The sequence below is a fragment of the Musca vetustissima genome, unplaced genomic scaffold (genome assembly GCF_032173495.1).
Source record: "Musca vetustissima isolate MV318-11 ecotype Yass unplaced genomic scaffold, APGP_CSIRO_Mvet_v1 utg12485, whole genome shotgun sequence".
NCBI classification, from domain to species: domain Eukaryota; kingdom Metazoa; phylum Arthropoda; class Insecta; order Diptera; family Muscidae; genus Musca; species Musca vetustissima.
In genome coordinates this window covers 237,418-259,439 of record NW_026884043.1, presented here as the reverse complement: position 1 = coordinate 259,439, position 22,022 = coordinate 237,418, and the positions used below count along the sequence as shown (strand labels likewise).

At 35.7% G+C, this 22,022-nt stretch overlaps 2 protein-coding genes across 2 annotated transcripts; one reads left to right on the top strand and one right to left on the bottom strand.

Moving 5' to 3' along the window:
• Positions 1-14,436: 14,436 nt before the first annotated feature.
• LOC133331038 (cytoplasmic dynein 2 light intermediate chain 1) lies at positions 14,437-16,070 on the top strand. The gene is made up of 2 exons (XM_061539441.1): positions 14,437-15,004; positions 15,604-16,070. Exons 1-2 carry the CDS (start codon positions 14,437-14,439, stop codon positions 16,068-16,070), a joined length of 1,035 nt encoding a protein of 344 aa, XP_061395425.1.
• A 776-nt stretch (positions 16,071-16,846) lies between these two features.
• Positions 16,847-19,834, bottom strand: LOC133331035 (vacuolar protein sorting-associated protein 54). Its single transcript, XM_061539437.1, has 2 exons — positions 19,611-19,834; positions 16,847-19,551 (listed from the first exon to the last, which is right to left on the bottom strand). The coding sequence occupies exons 1-2, from the start codon at positions 19,832-19,834 to the stop codon at positions 16,854-16,856; spliced, it is 2,922 nt and encodes a 973-aa protein (XP_061395421.1). The 3' UTR covers positions 16,847-16,853.
• Between the last annotated feature and the right edge of the window lie 2,188 nt (positions 19,835-22,022).

Below are 22,022 nucleotides of genomic sequence, written 5' to 3'. Positions count from 1 at the left end.
TAGGTTCTTCTCCTGACTTTCCTTTTCATTGCTAAACTTAGATCATTAAGCTCGACTCGAGAGTATAAATAACTCCTTTAAAATTTAATTCAAATGATCACTGCCCTTACAAGGCAAAATTAAAATAAAAAAGGAAAAATATAAAACGAAAATTATTTTCTGATACTTCCCTTTCAAAGAAAATCTAGAGACTATATTCAATAACACTGATGATGATAAATTCCTACTATCATAAATTGGAATGAGCAATTTTATAAAGGAAAAATATTTAACGGAAATGGTTTTCATGACAATTTTTTATAGAATAAAAATTGATCCCCATTGACCAGCATAATAACACGTGTTTTTTTTTTTTTCATTTGGCTTTTGAATGTTGCTACCTATCTATTCATGTATTATCTGAGGTATTCATATCATGCAGTCAGCATATACATTTAATCATACCTCAAGGCTCCTACTCAAGGCTTTAAACCTTAATTCCATTATCCATTATTTACTTTAACCTAATTGCCAATCAAAATATCGAACACAAAAAATAAAAATTTAAAAGCATTATAAATTAAATTACAAACTATAAATTGCAATATATGCAAACATACACATTTATATATCTGTACAAGTCAAAGAACATGCATACATATGCACGGCCATAATATTGGTGAAGCAAATATTGTAATGCAATATTATTTAAATCAATTTATTTTCCATCACTCTACTGGATTGTAACCGGAGATCAGCATTGGCATTTTGAATGGAACATCTGCATACCCCAGTAACTGTAGATCTAGTAGATTAGCTTTCAGATTGAAAGATGGGAGCATAAATGAACGACTAAAGCGAAAGGAACTAGATTAATGAAAGAGCCTAGTACCGATCGTTCATTTTGTGGAATAGTTCACTTGAACTAGCTCGTTCCGGAACGACTCAAATAGATTACAATCGACTATTTTCTGAAAACACGGAAAAAGCGATGTTGGAGAATATTCTAGCCAATAATGGGAGGCAGGAGCGAAACTTTTGCGACATCGATGCGGTTAATCATATCAACGTCGGAAAAGTCACATTCATTTTCTTTACAATCTCCTATTATGCGAAAGCCTGGAAAAATATGCGGGTGATAAATATACCGACGCGTCGAACAAATGCTAAATGCAGTGGAAGAGAGTTAAGCAATTAACTTTTAATCGAATCTAAGTAAAATCAAAATAAAAATGCTAAGTAAAGAACGAAGTCGGTCAAGCTAGGAATATCACAAGGATAACTTCTGTGATCAGCGCAAACATCTTCATGTGCAATATTCCAGTACCAAGTGAAGCAGGTCTTGTAATATTCTACGCCGCTAATATACTATTAACCCTGAGAGCCCGCTTAGCATATACTGTACAGAGACGACAGAATATGGCACCCAAATGTGATGAAACCAAAAAGGTTCTGCTATGTAGTTGCTTAAAAGACCACTAGGGAACATTTTTTTTAAAAGGATTGCGACAATGCGTCTATCACTGTTAAGGCCTTAAATTCTAGTTCCCAGAGTTGCCAGCATATCGATTCTGAAGGCAAAAAATGCGCTTGCAGTAATCACCGCAACTTCAGTGGAATCTGTTTCAAAGGAAGCCAAAACCTGTCCAATCCCTTGGTAATGAGGAGGATCAGACCGATGAAGGAATTTTTGTATTTTGTCACCGGAAACCCTTAAAAAAGTGAGAAGGTATTTTACCTCTTCCTAATTAGGGCAGTGAAAAGCCTTGAATCTTATTGAAAGGAAGTAATCTGGCGGCAATACCGTTGGATAAGATCCCGTGCGGCTTGGTGGCCTCTGTATGGTACCGACCACCTCTATTTTTGGGATTGGAATAGATGCAAAGTTTAGTCGAGAAGTAAAACTCCGCTCTTCGAATAGGAAACAAGGAGTCTGCTGTACACCTTATTGAAGCAGTGAATGGCTTTGCATCACGTTGAAAGTGTAGTAATATGGCGGATGAAATCCCGTCAGGCTTGGTAACCTCTGTTTAGTTTCTATATTTTCTTTGGAATGAAACAAATGCAAATTTTAGTCGAGAATCGGAACTCCGGTCTTCAAATGGGTAAATGGCTTAAGCCTAGTTTCTATAGAAAGAACGGATGAAGGGAGAATAAAATAATTTTTGGATGTTTGATTTGGAGCGGATTCAGGGAACTTTAATCTATCGTCTATATAAAATGGCTTTAGATGACCTTTGTTGAAAGAACTAAAATACTTGGATCATTATGACTTTGGGGTTTTCTTTTCTCGGTTTTCATTACACCCCATTATCCGCCATGCAGCAGTATATTAAACTCATGCAACTTCATTACAGCAAAAAATACAACACACATGACATTCGATATGATGATGAAGACATTCATAATGAATAAAATCGAATTTATACACAAATAGGAAGCTCCGACAGAGTATTTAATTGTTATGTGCAAAAAAACTCAAAAATGGGTCTTTCGTCTGTGATTTTACATTCCCAACGGCAAATGTAATAGTGGAGCAAATGAATGCTGCTTTTCGCTCCGCTGCGAATTTCAATTCTAGCAGTCCATAACTTTACAAAAAAAGTCCACATGACATATGTGTGTACGTTTGAACAATTTCAATTCCTGAACAATTATGATTTGTATAGTTGAACAAAATATTATGGAGATGGAGATGGGATCATTTGCGCCAGAGAACATATGGAGTTTTCTATATGGGGGTAAATACAAATATACTACACTGTGGAATACTAAAAACATATTGACATGTGTATAAAGTATAAATGTACATAATTGTAATTGAGTGTATTAGGGTGTTATAGACGTTTATTAAAAAAATCGACGATGCATCCTGACATGTTAGGAACATAGCAGTCACGATTGGAAACCATTTTCTAAAAAAAGGTCGGTCTCATAAGTTATTAAATATTTGTTAAATCTGTATTTTCTTAAAATATTTTTGAAGGAGTGGAATCTGTCAACACTTCTTTCTCATAACGCAAAATAAGGTCCAACAAGTTCAGCTCAATTACGTGACATAGTTTACATATGCCCACAATCTTACTTATAGCCATCCAAATACTAAAACAAAGTCCTGATTTCTTGTACCTGACCTATACCACTTTAAAATATCTTGTTCTAAAATATCCTGTCTTCGTTAGACCCTATTAAACCAATCCGCTTTTATGCAACTACATTGAATGCTTCGCAGCTCACAGCACAAAAAAAACCTCGAACCAAGAACTTTTAAAAATTGTCTGTGAATACCATTTTCGCAAACAGCAGCAGCAGCAAAAAAAGGAGGCACGAGTGAGCTCCACTCGAGTGAATGATTTTCATCTCGTTTTTATTTTTTCGTATTTTCATGTCTGTCATTTATCTTCTTATTTTAATTTTGTATTGAATTGTTGTATACAACTACAACAAATAGCAGCCTATCTATCCATTCAACTTTTGTTAAATAAAATATCATCATATCATTCAAATAGAATTGTATCCAAATTAATTGAAATTCATAAATGCCGGAGTATATATATATATATATATATATATATATATGCGTGTGTGTGTATGCAAATATTCTTCATCTCTCCACTCTGTTAAACAATAGTCCATTAATAAATGGTTGGTTTATTGTTATTGCAAAAAAAAAAAAATGAAAATACAACCAAACGATTTATTATCAGGTCGCTAATTATGTACAAGTTTCGAAATAATGCTAATGGGATTCAAGGTAAAACTGATATCAAGATCAATATCATGGTAGATAAAAATGATAACATTGAGGGATTTAATGAAATAATGCGAGGTACAGGGGAATTAATTAATAAAAAACATTAGCTCGACTGGTTATTCCCTTCCACTTTTATCTAACTCAGAATACGCAACATTTTCAGAGCTTCGCCCACACATTATTTCCATATAAGGTGTGGGTTTTTGAGAGAGTTTATGAAGTTTTTTTTTAATTTGTCCAGGTTGATTTGCAGCAGATCGAAATATTTGGTGGAAATATCAAAAGCGCATATTTTTTAATTAGGGTAAACCTCTGGATTCCGTCTTGAAATGTTCACATACTTTGATAAAACTCCTAGAATGTTTTGTATCAATGGAATATATTAGTCTGATTTTTTTAATTGCTCGCCTTGTAACCGATCTTTTTCAATATTTTGGCTTCCCACCGAAGTGACTGTCATCTTTTAAATGGCATTCTTAAAGGGTGAACGACTTAATAGAAAATTAAATTTAATATAGGTTCATGTTATGACTTAGACCCCATATAAAGGTTCCGCTCCATTTGAGAATTTTTGTGGTCAAACCTAAGGTTTGTCTGCTTTTCTGAGCAAAAATCCCGATAAAAGATCTTCTCTTAATTTAATATCGTTTATAACGACATATCGCTTATAGCGACCAATTTTGCCGCTGCCTTGACCGTCGTTATAAGCAATTTCAACTGTAGGTTCTTATTTTTATACAGCCTCCGATGGACTAGAGTTGAAAAATCTTGTTCACGTAGCGGATCGATCTTTATCGTTCATTTTTTTTTTTTTTTTTTGAAAAGGAACTTGTCCTTAATATTGTTCCATTGTTCCATATAGTTCCTACTCATAGATAGTTCTTTTGAATCTCTCTCTTTTTCATCGATCATTTTTCACTCACATAGTTTCGCGTTAATTCGTTGATAAAAGGTTTACTCAATATAAGAAGATCATAAACTGCGGAAATACTGAGTCTGCTGACTACCTTATTAAGGTAGTAAATGACCTTCAACCCCTTTTGGGAGGGTAGTAATCTGGCAAATGTACCGGTAGAAGAATCTCCCGTGTGGTTTGTTGACATCTGTATGGTTGCCACCTTCTCTTTTGAATTGGAAAATATTCAAAGTATAGCGGAGAAGCTGAACTAGACAGTTGACGTATGATTAATTCCTTTAAGAAGAATTGAGGTATTTTCGTCAAGCTGGAGAGGGATTAGCAACAAAGGTGGTGTAAGGGTTTGAGCGTTTCCATTTCCGCCTTCCATCCACACAAAAGCATTGTAATGCAGCTCCTGACAAATTTATTCGTATATAATGTATGTATAATTTCAAATATTTCCGCGTTTTAAGAACCACATCGCAGGAAATTTTCTATACATGATAAGATTTATAAAGGAAGGTGTATTTATTTGTCGAATAATTATTTTTGAGTGGTTTTAAATGACCGTATATAGAAAATTTCCATGCGAGGATCACACGTCCTCATAGTGGTTAAAAATACGTTTGTGGCATTTGAGACTGAATATTTCAAATCATCCCAAACAAAATCATCCAAAGTAGATTATTTATTTTAAGGATTTTAAATATTATTGGTAGTGGAAGAAACATAGTATTTTATACAGCCTCAAGGAATATCCTAACACTTATTGAGGTGTCCCAATATCAACAATGCATCGCTTTGCAACCTGACATCAAACTATTAGAACCCTAGGTAAACATCATTTATAATTAGTGAATCTGAAACCTATGTAATTGAATAAATTAAGGGTTCTTTTAATGATAGACATTCGGTCATTTCCTCCGGTACCCTTCATCAAGATCCGATGTTGTGAAAGTGTTCAACAATCTATTCCTCATAATTTCCGCAGCTACGACACTAATAATGGGACTACTGCAATAATTCTTGACAGGTGACTTCGATATAGGCTGATTAGGGTATATGTTCGTTTGGAGGAATATTGTGACATAGCAGAGCGTAGGGAGACACATTAAATGGGGATTTCATAGACTATCTGAATGAGCTTTTTCATAGATGAGTTGAAGTGATCCTTTAATAAGCAAGCTATAGAGTATACTCTACAGATGAGCTGAGTCGTTCATAGTTGATCTTGAAAAAATCATCAGTCATTTAGTTACTTTTGGTTTAGTCTAGGAGCGGGAAGATCTAGAAGAACGATTGGTTCCAAAGGAATGTGAGGTGAACGAGAGCATAAAGGAACGACTGGTGCAAAAGGACCGACATCAACAAATGAACCGGAACTAGTACCAATCCTTGCTTTTGCGGAAGAGTTTCTTTGATTTAGTTCGTTCCGGAACGAATCGACTTCAGATTTTTTTTCGAGCTTTTTTTAGAAATTTTCCGATTTCTATAAAATTTTCTTAGAAATTGGAATGCATTTCATAAAGATTTCCTTTAGAATTACTGCACATTTTCCTGCACTTGTTGTTGAAAATCTTAACATTTTCGTAAGAAATTCGGAAAAAATATCCCCAACGGAGATAAGACTCTCTATTTTTGTGGTATGGTCTCTCCCACATGAATAAATGGTGGTGGGTTTTTATTGTCGTTGTAATGTTTATACGAGGTAAACGTAAATCGGACTAATATGTTTCGTTGTAAGAAATAATTGGTTGAAAACTCTGCTTCAGAAAATTCCGAGCCTTTTGATTTGTTTACAAATTTGCCGATATCTATAAAATTTTCTTAGAAATTGAAACGAATTTCATAAAGATTTTCTTTAGAGTTTCTTCGCAATTTAGAGTTTCCGACCGATTTATCTCAGAAAATCTTAATTTCCCATAAATTTCTCATTTCGAAAAACTTTCCGATTTTGGTGACCACGTTTCAACAACTTTTGTACCGAAATCGAAGCAAATTCGGCATCAAAATCGTAATTTGTTCAGAGATTTGGACCGAATTCGGAAAAAAATGTTTGCTGTGGTGTTATAAGGCCTCATGATGGTCCTTTTGGAAAAAAATTAGATCGTCATGTACGTAAGTTTCGAAACTGAACAATTTTGGCCTTCGTTGCGCAATTGGCCTATCTTCTAACATACAAACTTTACTGTATGTCTTTCAAAAATTGGTGAATATGAGATGAAAGAGGGAACTCCATATTCTACCAGATTTTGAAATCGATAAAGCTCTCACTTCAGATTATGTATTTTTTATTGCATTTATTCCTAGATCTCTTTATTGATTTCTCTTTGTCCTCAAAAATTTATGACATGGAATAATTATTATGACACAAATTGGATCCTAACTGGATCTCGATTTGACAAATTTTTAACTTCATACCTGGAACACAAATAAAATTCTAAATTTAGTTTACCACATCACTTCTTTAATTATTAATATAATAATTTCAATGGTGACCTAATTTCAATATATTTTAAGATTTAATTTAACAAAAGTTCTTTGAAACCACAAAACCAAAACATCATCCCGTGTTTTTAATTAAACACATTCGCAACTTAAACTTGACGGTATTAATAAATTAAATATGGAATGTTGTTGGGGAATGAGTTAATATAAACCAAACGGACCGCAACGGGTAAATACAAAAACACAAAAATCTGACTAATTTCAATTTAATATAAACTTGAAATTAGCTATGTAAGCAGAATGTAAAGGTTTCCTAGAACAAAAGAAAAAAATTCTACAACCTGTTTAACTTTTGTTAAATTCACTAATTTTAGACAAAAGAATTATTAGTCAGGTTTTAAACAAATTCTAAGAAGGTTTCAACATAATTAAAAATGAATATTCCAAACCGAAAAAAGCACGGTTTTATTCACTTATGAAAAATTAACAAACATACCTACATACATGTATGTGTCATAGTATTCTTAGTAACCTGTCGAAAAAAGATTGTAAAAAACTTTCAAAACCTACACGAGCAACGAAATAATATTTAATCTCTAGACAACAACATTTAAGCCAACATTTTCATTTTCCAGGAAATAACCATGTTTTTAGCCAATGTTGAGGTAGTTTGTTCGCCGCTGTCATTGAAATCTAATCCATGATAATAAATGGAAAGTTAAGCAAAGTCATGACGACATAACCTTTCAGTTAGAAAATTAATGTGTTTTTCGGAGGAAGGGATGTGGACGAAATGTCTGGCCCAGTAGTGCCAGTGGACATGGGCATTCAAGGCATATTTTGCCGGACACACAAACAAGCCAACATAACCCAAGCAGGAGTAATTTACTAACAACATTTCGACGACATTTAAGTGTTTGCCAAAATGTCATTTCCAAATTAAAGAGCGAGAAAAGAAAATTCCTGGAAAAACACAAGCCTTTAAATATTTAAAAAGAAAACAGAAAATAAACAACAGCAGCAGCATTATAAGGACGAAGTGAACGAATATATTATCCTTACTTGTTTTGTTGTTCTTGTTTTTTATGTCGTCAGTAGAAAACCATAATTCAGACAGTAGGGGAAAAATCGATTTTCTACCATCCATTTTCCGCTCTCTGACACCCTCTTCGTGGTGCCGAAAAACAACCCAAAAGGGCGAAAAAATACACAACGACACTAATTTACTCCAAATTGTGGAGTACGAGCAGAGAAGAGTCGAAAATAAACCAGAGCACAAACACTCTCTAATACACACTTCGTGAATACAGGCCATCCATCGGACTGGCAGTGATGGAAATTGCCAAACACATGAATATTGTCGTACAACAGAGGATGTGTCACAAAATCTGACATAGGATGTAAATTAGGATTGAAATATGGAAATATATATTAGGAAAATGGATTTGTAAGAGGAAATCAAATTGAAAGTCAAAGCAACGAGGATCTAATATTATTTTGAGGACTTCATATCTAATATTATTTTGAGGAATGTAATTTCGAGTTCTCAGAGTTTTTTGAGTAGTCCATGTAAAGAAGTTTTTGGAATCGCTCATGGCCCTTTGGGCTAGGTTCTTGTTTATGAAATAAATTGAATTGAAAAAAAAAAATGAAAAAAGCTTCCTTAGGAAATAATTTTTATACTTTTTATGTATTTTGTGAAACTAGCATTATGCTACAGTTCACGAACGAGCTAGTCCAAAAGAACTTTTCACTGAAAAGAGCGAATGAGCCAGGTCTCACAAAGTCGTTCATTTTAGTTAATTTCAAGAGCGAACGAGAATAATCGTTCCGTTTAGTTGAAATGTGAGCGATTTGGTCAAAATGACACCGATCGCATTTCATTCTATAAACCCCATTTGAAAATATGTTTCCAATCTTGTTCGCAGTTCCTCCAATTTGAAAGGCCATGTTCCGAAATGTTCCCTTCCACTCTATCTTTCCATCTAATTCGTGCCCTTCCCCTTCCGCGTGTGCCATCAGTTGGCTCGCTTTTATATCCACACGTCTGACAATGCCGATGTCCGTGTATAGATGGTAAAGCTCATGGTTATTCGACGGGGATATTCGCCGTTAACGCAGATCGACCCACAGTTCTTTTGGATAATTTTTCTCTCAAACACTCCAAGAGTTGTCTCATATGCTTGCGCAAGTAGTTCATTGGAACTATTCCGATAAGGGAAGGTTGGAACTAGTTCCAGCTCTTTAATTAATATAGTTCCTTTTTCTGATCTCGTTCCTTTTTGTTCTCGTTCTTTTCCTTTTTCGTCTCGTTCTTTTTTCTCATCTCGATCCTTTGTGCCCTTCATTCGTTCGTATTTCAAATTGTGTAAATAGTTAAAATGAATCAAATGAACTATATGGAGCAAAGGAAATACATTAAGGAACTAGTTGAAGGGACGAGAAAGATCTATCCGCTAAGTGAACTAGATTGCCCAACTCTAGTACCCATGCTTCGATCCATATAACAGCACGGGTAGTATCAGCGTCTTGTAGAGTGTGAGTTTCGTCTGGTGGTTCTCAAGTTCCACAGTCTCAAGTTCTGAACGCCAGACTCTCTTTGGCAGACTCCTTCTCAATTTGTGGTGACTGTTACCGTTCGCAAGGTGGCTGTTACCGCTCGCAATGTTCGACCCATTATGTCGATTTCATCGGCGTAGGCGTGTAGCATGTGTTGTTTGAGTTCTGTTCACCTTTGCCTCACGAATGACCTTTTCCAGCAGGATGTTAAAAAGATCATATGACAAACTGTCACCTTGACTGAATCCTCGTTTGGACCTCTCCCCTCTGCGTTAGTAAATATTTTCAAAATATTAAGAGGATGAAATGGACCAACCAGTTTATTTTGTCTATTTTTCTGGTAGCTCTAAAGGCCACAATTATGAGCCGAACGGTCAATATTTAGCGGCTCAACTGGACCCAGACTTTTGTGTGTAAGGCATAGGCCCCAGTTGATCCAAGAGGAGTGGTTGACCTTTAAATTGATACCAATTATATTGCTGTATGTACTCGGATGTGCGAGTTATACGTAAATATTTAAAGGTGTCTATGTGTTATGATATTGTTTAGCTTTACAATTTTACATGAATTTCCGATTATGGTCAAGGATGACACCTATAATTTTCGGTGAAGTTAAGATGATATTTAGCTCGTCCAATGAACCGATTTTCAATTCGCTCTAGAGGCCATTATTATATGCAGAACATAATATTTTTTATATGATGAAGGAGATCTGACCAACTACTTACAACGGCTGTTTAGATGATGATCCGAGGAGTGATTTTTTGGGTTTGAGATGGAGTAGTCTTCATTCATTATCTCGTCAATACTTCATAATATCCAAAACCTGCAAACATACCAAAACAGCAAAGTACAAAATGTACGAATTTTGTAACAACCTTGACATCACTGACATTTTTACTCATCAAATTCAACGAAAACAAAACTTGAGGTATGAAGAGGAATGGAGTAGAGCGCGCCCTTTACTATCAATACTACAACAAAATATTATGTCGTCGTTGTTTTGTTGCTGTTGTTGTTGTTGTAGAGAAAATATACCAAACTCATAAATAGGTGAAATTAGGCAAAACAGAACTGAACTGAAATATATGCACGGCAAAAACTTATTCCAATTTATAAAACAACAACAACATGAATACGCAAAAAATAAAATACCCACCTTTTTTCTGTTATTTTTTTGGTATCCAAATAGAATCGGGTAGAGGGTTCACACGCACCGCCAATAAACAATAGGAATAGATGGATATTTTCTTATTGGAAACCCACGAAAAGAATGAAGTTGTTAATCCGTTACGTTGAAAGAGGGGAGCTGCCTGCCTGGCTGGATGACTGTTGTTTTTTTCGGTTTTATGTTTTATTTAACTATTCACACTTCACAACTACGGAACCGAAGAGCAGAAAAACTTCGTTTGGGATTTTTGTTTTACTACAAAGTAAACGCCATTGCATACCGACCGACCGACCGAGCTTTTTTTGATTTCTCAATGTGGAGTTGTGAAGGGATTTTTTTCTGCTTCTTCTGAACTTTTGTAACTGGGTTTTGAATTTACATTATGATTACACAATAGCAGCAATAACAACAACACTAAGGCCGAAACAACTGGAACAACACAAACATCGGCATACTATTTAGATTGCTTCACACAACACCAAAAATAAAAAAAAATTAACACTTCATATTTGTATTATTTTTTATTTTCCTTCATTTCACTTAATCATCATAATTTGTTCATGGCTGTGAACTCTTTTTTAGACTTCTTTATAATTTTCTTTCACTTTAATTTTCTTTGAGAAATTTACTTTTTTTATTTTTTATATTTTTTTTTTGTTAATATATTTTTGTATTACTTTTGTTCTTCTCGTTTGTGTTTTCTTTGGTTGAAATCATCTGCATAAAGGACCATCAACATATCATCAACAACGGTTGCCGTTGACGTCTCAGAGAAACTAACCGCGCTTATGACTTCACTTCACCTCAGCCGCAAAACAACAACTGTTTTGCTAGCAGTCAGTGGCTTTCTTGCCTTCTGAAATATTATTTTGTTTAAAAACGTCTCTCAGAGTCGCCGTCATCAGTTGTTGTTATTTTTGTTTGCTGTTATTGTTGTTTTTTCCTGTTCGTTCTGTGGAAATGAGTTAGTTGCTCGTTTTATTCGTCTTCGTCTTGAAATAAACATATGTTGCTGTTGTTGTTGGGGCTGTTTTGTGTTTGTGCATGATTTAAGGTGAGCACGCGCTCCAATGACAACCATCCAACCAACAACAACAGCAATTGACAATGGGAAAAAGTAACCGTAATAAAATACATTTGAAGTTTGGTGGCTCTCTTGCTCTCGCTACAACAATCACCAACAGTCAAATACAATAACAACAATTAACTTACAACTTCAAAACAACAACAACAATTCTAATACAACAACACAACTGTGTAATACAACTTTTCCTTTGAATTACTACAATCAGGGTTACCGTTGTGCGACTAAAGTCGCAATTTGCAACCTTTTTGATGCTCTGTAACTCAGTTTGCAACTTTTTAAGCTTTGTGCGACTTTTCTTTACTGCGTATGTTAAGTTATATTTTCTTTATTTTCTTTTTTATTTGTAAGTTCAAACTTATTCTGATTCGTCTACTTCGTTTTTGAGGTCCAAGGGTATCTGACATATTCTAGGAACAGTTTAATTGACAATTTTACATTTCTGTGCGACTTTTTTCAAGGGAACGACTTTTTGTGCAACTTTTTTAAAATTCCCAACGGTAACACTGACTACAATAATAAAAAGAAAAAACAAAATAATAAAAAATAACACAACATTTTCTCCCGCTCTTTCTCTCTGTGATACGCATGTTTGCTCACGCTCATCATCATTGTTATTTTCTTGCAAATTCATGCTCTCGCCATTCTCAAAGACATTTGGATTTTCACAAGTTTACTGCTGCTGGAGTGTGAACTAATAAATGTGAATATCTAGAGGGCGGATTTCAAACAATTAGAAAGTTGGAAAAACTTTGAATAGATTATTATATAATATTTATAACTAATCATATATAATTATGCAAAACTTTTTTCATAAAACAATTTTATGATAATGTATTAGAGTTAAGTAAATTGTTAGTTGCCGCTTGCTCTCAGTCTCTCCCTCCCTTTCTTGTTTGCAAAGGGATAGGATATACCCCAAGGGATTTTTGAGCAAAGTTCACACCATTCACTGAACTCAATTAACACTAAAAACAACAACATCGAAAAAATAGAAATTAGGCCAAAATAGTAAATACACCATTTGGGAATTTGGCGGGAATATTAATGGCCGCAATAACCTTAAACTTTTACTAATATGTAACAATCGGATTGTGAGTCAGGAAATGAAGTGCAAATCTTTGTGAGGAAGATTTATTATATTATAAACTAAATTAAATAAAAAAAATAATAATATATACAAAATAAATATAAGAATTTAATTAAAATATTAACTGGTTTATTTTTGTTAATATAAATTAGATGTTGTTTCGTGGCAAAGGATCCTTTTGGCCATACAATATATTCGAAACTTGTGTTGGTTAGGTTATACATACATTTTTTGGCCAATTTAATCACACACGAGTCCTCGAATGCGTACGAACAACTCAACAATATGTCCCTGCAAACATTTGGAATTAAGTATCCTTCTCCACTTGCTCGTATAGGAGAGGCAATACTGAATGATTATCAGGCGACTCTGCGTAGGTATATTGCATTAATGCTCTAAAGATAAGCGGTGAAAAGTGTTCTGCTATAATGATCGTGTGTTACCCGATATATTTGCCAAGTTTATTTCAAGAGGAATATACATGAACATTTTTGCCTTAAAGATGAATGACGGTCTTCGTTCGTACAAATTGGTCTTAATATTATGGAAGTGAAGGACAAGGTAATGTACCTGCGGATAATTTTTCATCAGAAATTTTATTTCAACAGGAATAAACATGAACATTTTCCTTGAAGATGAACGGCAGGCTTCGGTCCTACAAATTGGTCTTAATATTGTGGAGGTGAAGGACCAGATAATGTACCTGCGGATCATTTTTCATCAGCAATTTTACTTCAAGTAGAGCCGTTGACGTATAAACAGATTATCGGGCCGATAATTGCCTATGACGAATCTATTAGACGGCATTCGAATAGAGCCATCTATGATAGAGCAGAAAGCGAGAGAATTGGCGGGCTCCAGCTTTCGGTTGCCAGATAGTTCCAAAGTAGGAATAATGGACTTCGTACCGAGTGAGGGACTCTTCGTTGCGAGAATTTTGAGGCATGAGGATCCGGTGCCTAACTTCATGTGGATTTTCGCAGCTGAAGGCAGAATATTTGCTGTACAACAACGGGTAGTGGGTGAACTACCACATGCGTCACAATCCAAAAAATTGATCTTAATAGCCTGATTGTGAAAGACAGGAAATTTGATTTCAACGGGCATATAGATTTTATCCTGGCTAGAGCTAGAAAAAAAGTCGTTTTTTATAAGGGGAGGGTATTTTCTACAAATTTCAAGAAAATTTTACCTGAAGCGTTATTTTTCAGGAAATAAATTGAATAATCCTACTTCCATTTTATGTGTGGCAATGTTTCTGTTTACAAATTTTTGTCATTGCCTTCAAAACAAATGAAACAGCTGTAAACGGCATTGCCTACTGTAGTCTCTTTTTTTTGCACATGGCAACACCTTAACCGTTACCATGACAAAAATAAAAACAATGCTTTTCCACTTGTCATTCAATTAACTGAGTAAAAATTTTGTAAAACTTAATAATTCCACAGAAAATATGGAAAAGGAATCCTCAAAACTGGAAACCATACAAGATATTGCCTTTAAGCTGGCCGAGGAACAACTACAACAGCTGCAATTGAATAATGGACCCAGAGAAAGAACCGTCTTCCTGCTCGGTTCTAAAAATGTTGGCAAAACAACATCCATTAATAGTTTTTTTGAACGTGAAGAATCACCTCGGCCCACCTTGGCATTAGACTACTCGTATGCACGTAAAACTGGAGCAGTACAGAAACAAATTTGTCATATATGGGAATTGGGAGCATTGGATCGTCAATTGGCTGAGGTGCCTCTTAGAAGTCATGGTGCGGAGAATTTATCTTGCATTATAATGTTGGATTTATCACAACCACATCGTTTGTGGGTTGATCTGAAAGAGGCCTATGAAATTTTAAGGGATTTTTGTGATAAAGGGATGGTTGGGAAGGGAGATGATAATGATGATGGTGCGGAAAAGGTGAAACTGCGTGTAAAAAAGGAGCATGTCGATTTGGCAACATTGAATTTAATACCTTTCCCGGTGATTATTGTGGGTGGGAAATATGATCTGTTTATTGGATTTGGTAAGTAGTGCAATTTTTGGAAATTATTCTAATATTTTATTCCAGGTGTTAGAGATAAAGGGTTAAAGCCGAAAGAAAAATTGATTTTGCTCAAAACTAGAAAATTACAGAGATTGAGTTAGGATAAAGAAAAATTGTCTCCGAGGACAATGTGCTCATAATTTGGATTTGATCAAGAATGATAAGGCTTCAAAAAAGTATTCTTCTACGCCTCGTAAAGGCTTCTTTAAAAGATCTACGCCTTGTAAAGTCTTCAAAAAAGTATTCTTCTACGCCTCGTAAAGGCTTCTTTAAAAGATCTACGCCTTGTAAAGGCTTCAAAAAAGTATTCTTCTACTCCTCGTAAAGGCTTCTTTAAAAGATCTACGCATTGTAAAGGCTTCAAAAAAGTATTCTTCTACGCCTCGTAAAGGCTTCTTTAAAAGGTCTACGCTTGTAAAGGCTTCAAAAAAATATTCTTTAAAAGATCTACGCCTTGTAAAGGCTTTAGAAAAATATACTTTAAAAATTTCCGTTTTACGCTACTCGGCCTTTCAGAAAAAATAGAATTAAATTCCTCATATCCCAATAAAACGATTTTTTTGGATGTTTAATTACAGAACCGGAAATAAAGAAACACATTTGCCGCTGCTTACGGTCCATGTCACATCTCATTGGTGCTGGCCTTCTTTTCTATTCGAATAAAATACAAAAACTGGCCAAGACATTACGTGATACCATTAGCCACTTGGCCTTTGGTTCACCATCCCACCCTTTTCGTAGTCACAGCACCGATTACAATGATGCCCTCTCTATATGGTTTGGTAATGATTCATGGGATAAAATAAGTCCAATGGGTGTACAAACTCTACAAAGTATTGAATCAAATTTAAATCAGGAAATACCACAAGAATCTACTACTCAACAAAAGGGCGAAAAACAACTACGACAAGATCCGGCAAAGGACCCTGGGTTTCGTGAAAGTATTATTGATGAAATGCGTGCCCAAAAGGATGAAGAGCTACGTTTGCTTATACAAGATTCCATGCAAAAGATGATGCGGGGTAAATTTGAAAGTGTTAAATAAATAAATCGTAATTGTATTTCGTTTTAATTAGATTTAATATTAGACTATAATTAATTTATTTATTAAATTTATATTTTGTTTTGACTTAACGTGATTTTGGTAAGACAATTTTTTATTAATTGTGGATTTTAGTTGGGAATGCTTGGGTGCGGGCTTGTGTTTTACAAGGAGGAATGATGGATGGGATGGTCTTTTTGTGGTTAAAGATTAAAGCTGGAAATTTAAGGATTTTGTGTGTTAAGGACGACTTTTTACAAATTGTTAAGTAAATTTGTTTTTTTTTTTGTTTTAAATATTATTTAGTATTGAAATATTCAATTGTAAGTTGTTGTTGTTATTAATTGCATTTGTTTAATGTTAACATAGTTTCCAATTTCCAAAACAGCAAACATTGATACACTGAGAAAATTCATTAAATTTCGAATTTAATTAACATTCACATTATAGCAACGTTGATTATTTTGTGTGTTTTTATATATTTTTTAATACTATGTTTTGTTATAAGTCTTGGCAGCTGCATTTCTACTACGTGGTTTTAAACTTTAAATATTTGAATTAAATTTACAAACTTCGCCCCGCTCTATTCTTAAAGAAACATTTGGCAATAAACGAAGAAGAAGAAAACATAAATAACACATAAAATTAAACAACAGAATAAGAAAAAAAGAAGAGTTAAAAACAAGGAAACTACAACTTATATACTAAACGAAAAGGAAACCCAAACAAAAAAAAAAGGAAATTAAACAATTGAAAACAAATTCAATTTAAATACAAATTTCATTATTAAAAATTCCATATCGATTCTCTTATACTATCATCCAAGTCGGCAACAGGCAAAGCTTTTAGTGTACGCAAAGTTTCCATATAGAAGGTCAGTTCCGATGTCACCACACCATGTTGAGGTCCACCATTATTAATGATATTCAAAGCCAACAACCTCTCCCTCAGTTTATCTTTGAAATTCTTGTGGACAATGCTGTAGATCGCGTGAATTTGTTGTTCCGGCAATATGGGTGCTATTGCCTCATGTAGCTTAACCAAATGCCTGGAAATAATTCGAAAACATTGTGAGGGTATAGGTGGACGAGCATCCCAGCTATCCAATTGCATGGCAACACGATCACTGACAATGCCATAGATTTTATTTTCAATTTCCTTGATGTGCCCATTGTAATCACGTTCGATAATATCGAATCCAGCCACCGCCGTGGAATCGAATACTTGAAAATGTGCCTTAATTTTGGGTAAAAGCCACAGCACTAGTTGCAGGGCCCTTGAAACCAAGGCCAAGTTTGTACTTGTTATGGTCTTCAAGCCAGCCACACGCAATGCTCCTGCCCCAATTACCAATTGACAGGAACGAGAATTAAATGTGCGCAACAAGTCGACCACATTTCGTGCCAAGTATCCAGCCACAATCGGTAAACGCTGGGCACAGCGGCAATATTCACACAGCATTTGTACTAGCAACAAAGCAGAGCCCACCAATGTGTAGGGTTTCGATTCTACCAATAAAACTGGATTCGCCTGGACATGACCATTTGTTAAGGCCGCACCAACACTCGCATTACTGGCCCCGCCACAGAACTCTTTGTTCTCACAAATGCGATCAATAATTTTCTGGAATTCATTTGGAATGTCAACCTGACGCCAACGTTCTGTGTCCAAAAGTAAAGCTAGTTTTTGTTTACGCTCAGCGTGGAAACGATTTGCAAAACGGCTGGCCTGTACCTTTACAGCCACCTTTAGAGGTACACTTGCCACTCCACAAATCGACTCACAACCCTGGGCGAAATCATCTACCAAACTTGACAAATGGGAAATCTCCTCTGCCGTTGCCACCGATTTCTCAAGGCTTTGTTGTGACACTAAATTGGCACACCGTTCGTGGCAATAGTGACAAACGGCTGTCAGCAATTCGTCCAGCTTCTCATGGACCTGTGACTGATCGGAGGCGGTAAGGAATGCTTCCGAGTCTATTAGATTCACTGCAGCTTCCTGTGCCGATTTAACACCCTGTTGTTGTTGGTCATTGCGTGCCGCACAGGAACCACCCGCAGCCGCATCTATGGTCTGACGCATAATATGCGTCACCGCATGAATACGTTGCAATACTGTCAACAGAGCCACCTTTACCTTGGCCAGTAATGCAATCCATTCACCAATTGTCAGACTCTGTGCTTCCTCTCCCGCTCCAGTCAGACACAGCTCAGCATCACTGGAGGCAATGAATTCAATAACCAATTGCTTAATGATGGCCTTTATCGTGACAATGGCCTCGTCCTTGTAGGCATCGACAAAGCTAAAGTTTTTCATACGCAGCAGACCCATGACAATACACACCAACTTGTCTTCCTCGGCACAGACACTATCGGTTTCTTTGAGCACATCGCTGAGGGGGCGATTTAAATCTGTGGTGGCATAACGTTCAAATTCCGTAGTTAACATTTTATCGATTAGCTTTTCCATTTCGTTTAGCTGCATGGGCAAGTGTTTAAAGCAGTGGACCCCGATTAGCTCCTGGGTCAATATCTCTTGAGTGGTGCCAATCAAGTCTAAGGCTGCTACATAATCTTGTGTGCCCAAGAGTAGTTGTAGCATGGGCTGGGTTTTGTGCACTGTGGCCATGAGACGCAACTTGTCCAAAACTTCTTCGTAGTTCTGCCTTCGTTGGGCATAGCGCAGTACACGGAATGTATCGACGACCACAGTTTCATTTAAAGCACGCAGTGATGTCCTTAAAGCCTTCACCTTTTTGGCAGCCTCCTGCATTTCAGACATAATGGCATCCTGAGATGTCATTGCGTGGAAAAATGCAGCCGACTTCTGTGACACTTGTTGGGCAATTTTCACCTCAACAATATCCAGATAATGTGATAGTTGTTCCTGCAATAAACGTCCGGTGCGTCGACGTTCTTCGCCACTGGGTGATTGTAAAATGTCGGGAAAAACTTGACTAAATGTGGGAGCATGTTGTAAATTTAGGGTTTCCTTGAGGAAAATATCCGGTACGGAATTCAAATTTACATCATGACTGGGAGATGAAGGTATCGCACCTTGGTTGGATTTTTCCTCCAACGCCATTGCTTGCTGGCTGCTCAGACGTTCATGGCGTTTGTAACGTTTTCCTATTTTGGCCAAATACTTTTCGAAATCATTGTGTGATACTTCGGGCAAATAGGGTGTAGCAGGCACATGATTACGTTCAACAAAATCGACACCCCATTTTTTCGTAAACAGATTACTCTGTTTACCACGTGAGGGGTCATTGAGGACGGCTGGCAGGTTTTGTGCCGCCGAAAATACCGACCATTCAGGTGGCATTTCTCGTGTCTGCTGATTTACATGATACTTGGCGACATGGGCATCATAGTCACGATCCGATACACCGTCCAGCGGTAGGGAGGGGCAAACTCCGTTAAAACCATAGCGGCAGACATAGGAGCCACCCTCACGGGTACAGTGGCGTTCACGTAGATGTCTGTAAAGGAGATATTTTTCAATTAAAAGGAGATGGTGGTGGATATTCATAGGACTTACTTGACAAACTCATTCACAGCTTTGAAATTTTCTCTAGGACAATAATAACACGATTCCCAACTACTGAGGCCAGCCTTGCCACTTTCAAGGACCTTTGTGTGAACATTATTACCACTGCCGCTCTTTAGTATTGTCTGGTCGGAGGAATTTTCTTGCAAGTCACTGGTGGTACTAACGTTAGATGTCTTGCGTGACAGTGAATTGATATTTGGTACTGTAGCCATAACACATTCTTCAAAGCTGGGAGCAGGAATTCTGTATTTTCTTTTCGACGATTTTTTTCTAATTGGTCTAGCAGGTCAGGTCACAACTGAATCTGGTTCAGACGTTCGTTCCTTATGTCAATATTTGTTTATGATTTTTATCAAGGTTTCTCTTGTGATTTTCTCGTTCTCTTTTGGTATTTTCTCTTCCTTATCTTGTAAACATTCGATTTTTGTCAACGGTTTGGTATTTTAATTTTGTTAATTATTCGTATTTATTAGTTTTTTATTGCATTTTGTTCACGTAAAATTCCACAACAGCAAAATATATTTTTCTAATCGTTCGTCATCTGTCAATTGTCAGAAATCTCAACAGTGTTGTCAATGTGCATTGCAGAGAAAAAAGTTGAAATTTATTGAGGGTGAGTAATAACAATATAGCGATTTTATCCTGTAGATGCAAGGGAACGTGTTTAATTTTGATTTCATCAATAACTGTAAAATGTCAGTAGAATTTTTAATTGTGAAAATAAAAAAGCTTTCCGTCTTCAATTTTAATTTAAATCAATTCAAGATAAGTTTATTATTGGATATTTCTTTAAATAAGTAAAGCAAAAACAGAAAATCAATTGTTGTTGTGTATCGCTTATAAGAGCTGTTGCAGAATTGGACCGTTATTCCAGTAAGTGGCCAATGGAGCTCCGATCGTTCCAAGACTTGAGAATTTTTGTACTTTTTGTGATTCTACGATAGCTGTGAGCTAATACAAATAAACGTTATCCTACGGTTAGCTAATATTGGATGAAGTTTTAGTTTCCGAGTATGTAATTGGTCTGCACATTTTTTTGATCAATGATGAAAACTAACCATAATTAATGTATGTATGTATTTTGTTTTTACAGACTGCGCTAAGGAGATTGTTTACGAAGGAGTTAAAATCGTGAGGGTACCGGCTCAATGATCTGATTATAGTGAAATTTAAAATGTGGTGAGTTAATGTCAAAGTAAATTTATTTTTGTTATAAGCTTTGGGATTATCGGAGGGGTGATATTGCAGTAAATAATATATGATATTGTAAATAATATATAAAAAACCTAAGGGGAGACAACAACATTGTCCTGCTTTCGAAATTACCAGTAGATAGAAATAATTTAGAAAAGTTAGGTTAGAAAGGATATGCTTGGACCATGGCTATAAATCCTTAAATTTGAGGTAAGGCAGGGGAATATCCCAACTTAAGTTATTCAACCTATAAATTTTATTTATTTGATTTGTATATAATGCTGTTTTATACCCCAGATTTCATTGAATCAAATCCGTTACAGACCATTTGGAGTCTCTGGAGCAGACGATAACTCTAAAAGCGAGTAATCGATTTCATGTCCAAATTTTGCACATCGGAATATTTCTGGCAAACTTAGATTGAGTTAGAAGATGAGGCTTATCGGTCTACCACCTTTAGCATCTTCCCCACAAAGCGTCAATGTTTTGATAACTTGTAAATCTCATATGAAGCGAAAAGAATATTGAATTTCGTCCAAATTTTGCTTTATATTTTCACAAACTCTAAATCAAGTCCGAAGAAGTTATCCATCGGTCCACTGTTTCCGTTGCCACACACACACAAATATTTTGTTAACATTTTGAAAATTTGTAAATCCAATATCAATCGGATTTAGTGTCATTTGTATATCGCAATATATTTACCAGAACAGATTTTCAGGCCTGAAAATGGGTCAATCGTGCTACACTTTCATCCCCAAAAAATTTTGAAAATTTGCTTTTAAATGGTTTTAATCCTAACTTTGAATACCGTAATATTTTTTCCAGAACATGATCAGACCATGATCCACCCCAAGAAAGTGTCGATATTTTGAAAATTTACACATTGTAATAAATCAAGTCCGAAGACGGGATTCATTGCGTTATTTCTGCTGGGACCTCCCCCAAAATGTTGAATGTTCGTAAATCCAATATCAATCGAATTGAGTATCCGATTTGATCTAATGATTGCACATAGCAACAATAACAATATTTGTATGGTCATCATTGATTCTTCTATAATAAGATTATTACAAGAAGAGCCCCTAGTTTTCCATAGGAATACCCCCTAGGTTTCCATAAGAAGACGTCTGAGTCTGTTATATAAAGACATTCGAGTCCTGTATAATAAAACCTTCAATTAGCTCTAGGAAGAACTTCTAGCTT